General features: G+C 49.5%; 1 protein-coding gene across 1 annotated transcript; it reads left to right on the forward strand.

The window, feature by feature from the left end:
* The first annotated feature begins 523 nt into the window (after positions 1 to 523).
* LOC124691501 (sucrose:sucrose 1-fructosyltransferase-like) lies at positions 524 to 4,270 on the forward strand. The gene is made up of 3 exons (XM_047224778.1): positions 524 to 1,323; positions 1,472 to 2,352; positions 3,316 to 4,270. Exons 1-3 carry the CDS (start codon positions 900 to 902, stop codon positions 4,018 to 4,020), a joined length of 2,010 nt encoding a protein of 669 aa, XP_047080734.1. The 5' UTR covers positions 524 to 899; the 3' UTR covers positions 4,021 to 4,270.
* Positions 4,271 to 7,818: the final 3,548 nt, after the last annotated feature.

A 7,818-nucleotide genomic window follows, 5' to 3' on the forward strand; every position in this document is an offset into this window, starting at 1 on the left:
TGCATATGCACAGAGCAATTTTCTGCCTAATTAAGGGGGGAAATGATGGAGAAATTCGCGGAGCAAGAATATTCTTCCTTTTGCAATTAACAAATCAATCAGTCACTAGCCCGGTCACCAAATTACCCAATCAAATTGCTGAGCCTGTCTCACCAAGTTGCATCATAATTCGACTGAGAGGCTCCCGGTGTATGGCATGCGACTTAGCTTCAGTGACTTGGTGAAGCTAGGTCACCCTTCTCAGTCCTTCATTTCAGATCCAGTGAACCTGGATTAACAAACTTACGAAGGAATCTAGGACGATCCATCCTTAATTACGGTTGAAAAGATTTACATTATAAATCTTTTTTTTGCATGGATTTACATTACAAGTCTAGAGGCTTCACAAAGCAAAGAGGTTTTTTACATCAAAAAAAAAAAAGCAAAGAGGTTTTTTCCCTCAAAAAAAAAGCAAAGAGGTTTCGCTAACCCAAATCGTACTTAGATGTATATCCAACACAAACACAGGCTAATCCAGCCTCATCCAATTACTAATTAACGGTTTAACCTAATCTTCTAATCCTATCCAATCTAATCTCTCCCACAACAAAGAGTGCGACAACCTCTGTTGTTCCATGGGGCCATGATGCATCTTCCTCTTCTCCAAACCATCGAGCTGGATAACATGGCCAGGATTGATGATGATTAGCACTCGCTCACTGCACCTACGCCGCCGGCCAATGGGGCCGCGCCAGGTAGGCTGCTAACGCAACGGGTGGAGACTGGAGACTATAAATGCCACCGGGAGGAAGGACTCCTCGGCAAACACGCACAGACGCAGCTTCTTTGCTTGTCTAATCCCTCCCTCGCACTAGTCGACCGAAGCATTCTTCCTAGTTCGATCTCGATCCATAGATTCTATGCCAATGGAGGCAAGAGATGGCGTCTCGATGCCCTACTCGTATGCGGCCCTGCCGGAGGACGCCGAGGCAGCGGTGGTTGGGCGCGGTCGCCGGACCGGGCCTCTGTTCGCAGCGTTGCTGTTGACGTTGGCCGCCGCGCTCCTTGCCGTCGCCGCGCTGGCTGGCGTCAGGCTCGTTGGCGAGCTGCCTGCCGGGGGCGTCGTCATGCCCAACCACCCGATGGAAGTCATGGACGTCAGCCGTAGCAGAGGGCCTGAGTCAGGCGTGTCGGAGAAGACGTCCGGGGCCGCCAGCGAGAGCGGCGGCATGCTGGGCGCAGAAGCCGGCAGCAACGCGTTCCCGTGGAGCAATGCGATGCTCCAGTGGCAGCGCACCGGCTTCCACTTCCAGCCCGAGAAGAACTGGATGAACGACCCCAACGGTAACCACCATTAATCTCCTGCAAGCAAGCATGCAAGCAACAATCTCTTCAGATGTTCCAACGCTTCCCACGATTCAGTTACAACTTACAACAAGATTCCCATTACAACGGATGAATCTAAATGCAAACTGAAATTGCAAAAATGCAGGTCCGGTCTACTACAAGGGGTGGTACCACCTCTTCTACCAGTACAACCCGGAGGGCGCAATCTGGGGCAACAAGATCGCGTGGGGCCATGCCGTGTCCCGGGACATGCTCCAGTGGCGCCACCTCCCCATCGCCATGTTCCCCGACCAGTGGTACGACATCAACGGCGCATGGTCAGGCTCCGCCACCGTGCTCCCCGACGGCCGCATCGTCATGCTCTACACGGGCTCCACCAACGCCTCCGTGCAGGTCCAGTGCCTCGCCTTCCCCTCCGACCCCTCCGACCCGCTGCTCACCAACTGGACCAAGTATGAGGGCAACCCGGTGCTGTACCCGCCTCCGCACGTCGGGGAGAAGGACTTCCGGGACCCGACCACTGCGTGGTACGATGGCTCCGATGGAATGTGGCGGATCGTCATCGGGTCCAAGGACAACCGCCACGCCGGCATGGCCATGACCTACAAGACCAAGAACTTCATTGATTTTGAGCTCATCCCTGGATTGTTGCACCGGGTGCCGGCGACGGGGATGTGGGAGTGCATCGATTTGTACCCGGTTGGCGGCGCGAGGGGCATTGACATGACAGATGCCGTCGCGGCGGCATCAAACGGCGGCGGAGAAGTTTTGCATGTCATGAAGGAGAGTTCGGATGACGATCGACACGATTACTATGCGCTAGGGAGATACGACGCGGCGACAAACAAGTGGACGCCGCTAGATGCCGAAGCCGATGTCGGCATCGGGCTGAGGTACGACTGGGGAAAGTTCTACGCATCCAAGACCTTCTATGACCCGGCCAAGAAGAGGCGTGTGCTATGGGGATGGGTCGGCGAGACCGACTCTGAGCGCGCCGACGTGGCCAAGGGATGGGCTTCCCTACAGGTACTTGAACATTTCATCTTCTTCTACAACATGGCAAAGTTAATTAATTAACCTCCATTAGCTCTTAGAAAATGTTGCTTTGTTAGTAATTTGCATTATTAGAACTATTGTTGGGTTCCAAAGACAGTATGGTACCGGTGGGCCGTGCTCATGCATGCAAAATAAGTAGCAGCCACTTGTGATGAATCATAGATTATGGCAGCTGAATCAATGATGCTGTCATGTGGTTAGAAAGTTCCTTTAGCTTCATCCAGTGTACAATCCAGCCACTGTTGAGATACCTTGACTGCAGGACGCCAATGCAGCTGTGTCGTACAAACAAACTCTTCATACCCATGTGGCCTAGTGGCATGCAAGATTGGTAATCTGATCCACGTACCTAACTGAATAATAGTACAACCTACTTGTTCTGGCACAAATCAAACTGGGATTACACAGGAAAAGGGGGTCTATTGCCTTCCGTTAGTATGATCCTTTTGCTGTCACAATGATGATACCAAGAGGATTCTTCAACGAATTAAAACTGTTGATTGAAAGATGGAATAAAAAGCATCACAACCCTGTTTGATCCAGTTAAATAGGGTCTATTGCTACTGCTTATTATTTGGATTATTTGGATATCGAATACTGTATATACCTTCCCCGCATGTTAGTGTGTGCCCTGGAAAACAAAATCTTGCATGCCCATGAGTCATGTGCCATTAGTGCCAACCCATGTGGTCTAGTGTCAATGTGCAATTCAAGAATTGGCAATCTGGTAGTACCACCAAACAAAATACCAATTAACTTTTCCTAGTACCAACCAAACTTGGATTATATAAGAAAAAGGGATGCCTTGTCTGCTGACACCAAGAAGATTCTTCAAGGGCAAACAATCATGCGACCACACAAACAAGATTAACAAGAGCTGAGATTAATTAATTAGTGTCAATTACTAATGCTCGATGTTTTCTGTTGTTGAAGTCGATCCCTCGCACGGTGGTGCTGGATACCAAGACGGGCAGCAACCTTATCCAGTGGCCGGTGGTCGAGGTGGAGACGCTCCGTACGAACTCCACCAACCTCGGCAGCATCATCGTCGAGCATGGCACCGTCTTCCCTCTCAGCCTCCACCGGGCCACACAGCTCGACATCGAGGCTTCCTTCCGCCTGGACCCGCTCGATGTCGCCGCCGCGAAGGAGGCCGACGTTGGCTACAACTGCAGCACCAGCGGTGGTGCGGCGGGCCGAGGCGCGCTCGGTCCCTTCGGCCTGCTCGTGCTAGCCGATGCCAGGCGCCATGGCGGGGACACGGAGCAGACCGCCGTCTACTTCTACGTCGCGAGGGGCCTCGATGGCAGTCTGCGCACGCACTTCTGCCATGACGAGTCACGGTCATCCCGTGCCAACGACATTGTCAAGAGGGTCGTCGGCAACGTCGTGCCGGTGCTCGACGGAGAGGCTCTGTCTGTTAGGGTTCTGGTGGACCACTCCATCGTTGAGAGCTTCGCGCAGGGCGGGAGGTCGGCGGTGACTTCACGAGTTTACCCGACCGAGGCCATCTATGCCAACGCCGGGGTGTACCTCTTCAACAACGCCACCGGTGCCCGGGTCACCACTACCAGTCTCGTCGTCCATGAAATGGACTCCTCCTACAACCAGAACCAGGCCGAGATGGCTTCATTGTAAATCGAAGATGTACATATTTTTTTGGTGATAGCCCATGTTGCATGCATACGTGCTGAACAGTGATCGAGGGAGCCTGGATCCTGGATCGAGCCAAGGCGAACGTGCATCCCCGCAGGCACCACCCAAAACAAAACAAAAGACGTGAGCGAGGCGAAACACAGGCCGGAATAGACTGCCATGTTTAGACTGGGAAAAAAGTGCCCAGAGCGTTTTGATGAATTCAAATCAATGGATTGTTTGCTCGAAATCAGTCAAGGGACAACATGCCATTTATATTCAACCATCTTTGGAAGACCATACAAAAGTAAAGAAACAAAACAAGAGTGATCATCATCCCGCAAAAAAATAGAGTGATTAGGTGACACCTAAGGACATGGACAATGGCAGCCGCTTAGGTGAGTAATTAGATGACAAAAATGCCACAAAAATCGGATAATTAACCAATGCAACGCTTATTTCAGTCGCTATTTTTTATCAAACAGGTGAGTGCGGAGAAAAAACGAATAGCCTCCGATGTATAACTTTGCTCGACGCTCCACAAAATCCTAGGATCAAACGAGATTGAGGACTAATGGCCACGAAATTCAGCCTAGCGATTGAAAGCGTCCGGCTGTACACGCCCTAAGCTCTTAAGTAGATAGAATCAGATTGTGTGCATGTGGCGTTGATGAACACATCGTATCGGTTAGACAACAACTGATTTTGTTTTGCGAAAGACAACAACTAAATAGTTGCCACGTCAGCTGGCTGCTGCATTATTGCAGCCTAGCTAGTTTGCTTGCTTGCGGTTGGTTGGTCAGAGGATGATGTCCGAAAAAAAAAGATAAATTGTACTTCACCATGAAGGCAAGACTCATATAGAGTGTATGAACATGTATCTTAATCCGGCCGAGTTACTGGTATCTTTCTAGGACACACTACGCGTAGATTCACACAAACCCATAGAAGCATGACAAGTGGAGCTAAGTGCGGTAGAGTTGATCAGGTCTACCAGTTCAGCCCTATGGTAAACTTGTTCCCGAATCATTACTTCATAGCATAAGTTGTTGCCACCTGTCATGTTGCCATGTCATCATCGACCAAGTAATCATTAAAGCATCAGAGCTTCGAGGTTGGAACCTCACTGTCCATTTTCCGTGGCCGACTTCACTATGGCGATAGGTGGTTGTACTAGACTCGGCCGTCACACGTACCTTCCAAGTCATTGCTAGTAGTTGCACCAATCTTTGCCACCTGCCATAGGCTGCCATGTCAATATTGAACAGTCATTTAGGCCACATTTCCAACCTTACAATGTTGATCGATGTGTCCACGATAAAAATAAGAACTAATGTGGCACAAACTAGATGGCGGAACAATTGGATATGGCCATGACCAGGAGTTTGCTTCAGTGGATGGGTCTTTAAACTTTGGATGGCTTGAATCAAGTCGAATCCAAGTACCTACCGCGCATTATTGTACTTGATGATGTTGATGTACCTGCAATAGAATGTAGCATCGACACCATAGCAAGGATAGTGACACTCACGCATGCATCATGCATCCCTGGAATGCATGTGGCGTGTGTGTTGGACCTATCACTCGACGCTCATGCTACTGTCGAACGAACGGAGTAATTTGATGTTGGTGAAAGTTTAACCTGAACCTTTATTCTGTTTCTATACACCGACATTGACGTATAACTATACAACAACGACTACCATCGCTTAGCTAGATCGGAAAAAAATCACCACGTCGCCTCTCGAGAAAAGACCAATTGTGCTGACAACTAAGAATACATAGACGTTGTATTTGTGGTTGATCCACGATGAATTGGGTACCACAAGTAGGTTGATAACCAGACTTTGAATTGCACCAGAAAAGGAAAAATGCAGATGAAAAGACATAAGAAGTGGCGACGTTGAGCTACTTCCTTCATTGTGGTGTATCTATGCTGGTGTGGGGGCAAGCTGGCAGTGAAGAAGTAAAAGTACGGAGGTGGTCACTGGCCAGCATCGCTCGTGGTGTGCTGCTAGTATAATCACGCGTTGAAATGATCCATCGCAAGAGCTAAGCGAGCATGCTAGTTACTCGCATTCTCTTAATTATTGCCACATGTCACACACTAACTCGTCCGACATGTCGTTCAGTGTCACTACAGTTTATGGTTATGTTGATATGCCGCCGATCGAGCAATCGGTCAACTAGTCGGAGCTCCATAGTGTCGAGATAGCGTATCAATATTGCAGGTTCAGTGCACACGAGTCATGGTCACCCGTGCACAATGTGTCAGGTGAGCATCAAGGGCTGACGTGGCAACCGTTGGCCAGGTGGAGCTACCTACGTAGACGTCGACGCAACCATAGCCAAGAGTTGGGTCGACTCAAAATCCAACGAGGCAGGATGACATGATTAGACGTAACTACCATCCATAGAAGTCTCTTGCTAGTAGTCGCACAAATCTTCGCCACTTGTCACAAGCTTCCATGTCAGCATCGAACCATGTAGACATCATTTACCCCAAAATTTCGTCCTTGCAATGTTGATGGACGTGTCCACAACAAAGCGAGAAAGTGAGCAGCTGATGTGGCACAAAACGAATGGCGTGACACTTGGATATGGGCATGACTAGGAGGTTGCTTCCCTGGATGGATCCTAGAATTTTTGATGGCTTGAACAAATTCGATCCAAGCCCATACCTCCTCATTATTGTACTTGATGATGTTGATGTATCTGCAATAGACTGTAGTACTTACATCGTATCAAGGATTGGCCCATGTCAAGCTACTCACATTCTCTCGATTACTACCACATGTCACACAATTCCTCGTCCCACATGTCGTTGATGTGTCGCCACAGGTTATACTGATATGCCGCCGATCAATCATCGACCAACTAGTTGAAGCTCCATAGCTCGACAGTGCAGGTTCGATGCACATTGTTCTGCCGACATGCGAGTCGTGTTCACCTGTCCACAACGTGTCAGGTGAGCACACGGGCGGATGTGGCACACGTCCGCCAGGTGGAGCAACTTAGGTACACGTGGACACAACCATAGCCAAGAGTTTGTGGATCGACTCAAAATCCAACGTGTCCGATGACATGATTGAACGTTACTGGCCATCCATAGAAATCTCTTGGTCTCCACTATTGAACTTCACTGATGCCTGATACTGCTGCGCCCAACCTCTTAATAAGATTACCCATGGATGCTAGCTTAGCTTGGAGAGTGACCATACGCAGCATACATACTAACACGCGTACACCTCCTTCGATCCTTCTATCCATTCGTCTTGTTTTCTTCTGACTGATTAAGCTGAAGCTAGTAACTGAAAGCAGAATGATGAATGCAGTAGGGCCAGTACGTCCTCCCCCACTGATTCGATCGATCTCTCTGGAACCTGCTGCTGGGCTGGTGATTGACTCCTGTTCAGTGAGTCGAGAGGAATCCCTCCCCGACACTGATGAGTCAGCACCTCGTGCCCGGACATCCAATCAAGTTTGAGTATCCAGTGCACCATGCAATGCAATGCAATGCATGTGGCATGCAGTGTGTACATATGCAATGCTGGCAAAATGAGAGGCCATGGATGGATGGGATGAGGGACACGGCGTCATATCCGGTACCAACTACCAAGTCGTGACCAGAACGTTGCCATGCCACCTGCCATCGCTTAACCACAAATCCAACCCTCTTCCATCTATCACATTGAATTAGTTCTGAAGGCACAGGATGAAAGAGCTTTCTGTGTAAACGGCGGAAAGAGTAAGAGACGAGCATAATGTTTGCCAACGTACGAGCTGGCAGCGTGAAAGGCC

Source organism: Lolium rigidum, chromosome 2, assembly GCF_022539505.1.
Source record: "Lolium rigidum isolate FL_2022 chromosome 2, APGP_CSIRO_Lrig_0.1, whole genome shotgun sequence".
Lineage (NCBI taxonomy): Eukaryota > Viridiplantae > Streptophyta > Magnoliopsida > Poales > Poaceae > Lolium > Lolium rigidum.

What these genes read in the sequence shown, in the direction of transcription:
- LOC124691501 (XM_047224778.1), top strand. Translation starts at nt 900, where the DNA reads ATGCCAATGGAGGCAAGAGATGGCGTCTCGATGCCCTACTCGTATGCG. An exon ending in CTGGATGAACGACCCCAACG is followed by an intron (nt 1,324 to 1,471) that starts GTAACCACCATT and finishes GCAAAAATGCAG; the next exon opens with GTCCGGTCTACTACAAGGGG. An exon ending in AGGGATGGGCTTCCCTACAG is followed by an intron (nt 2,353 to 3,315) that starts GTACTTGAACAT and finishes CTGTTGTTGAAG; the next exon opens with TCGATCCCTCGCACGGTGGT.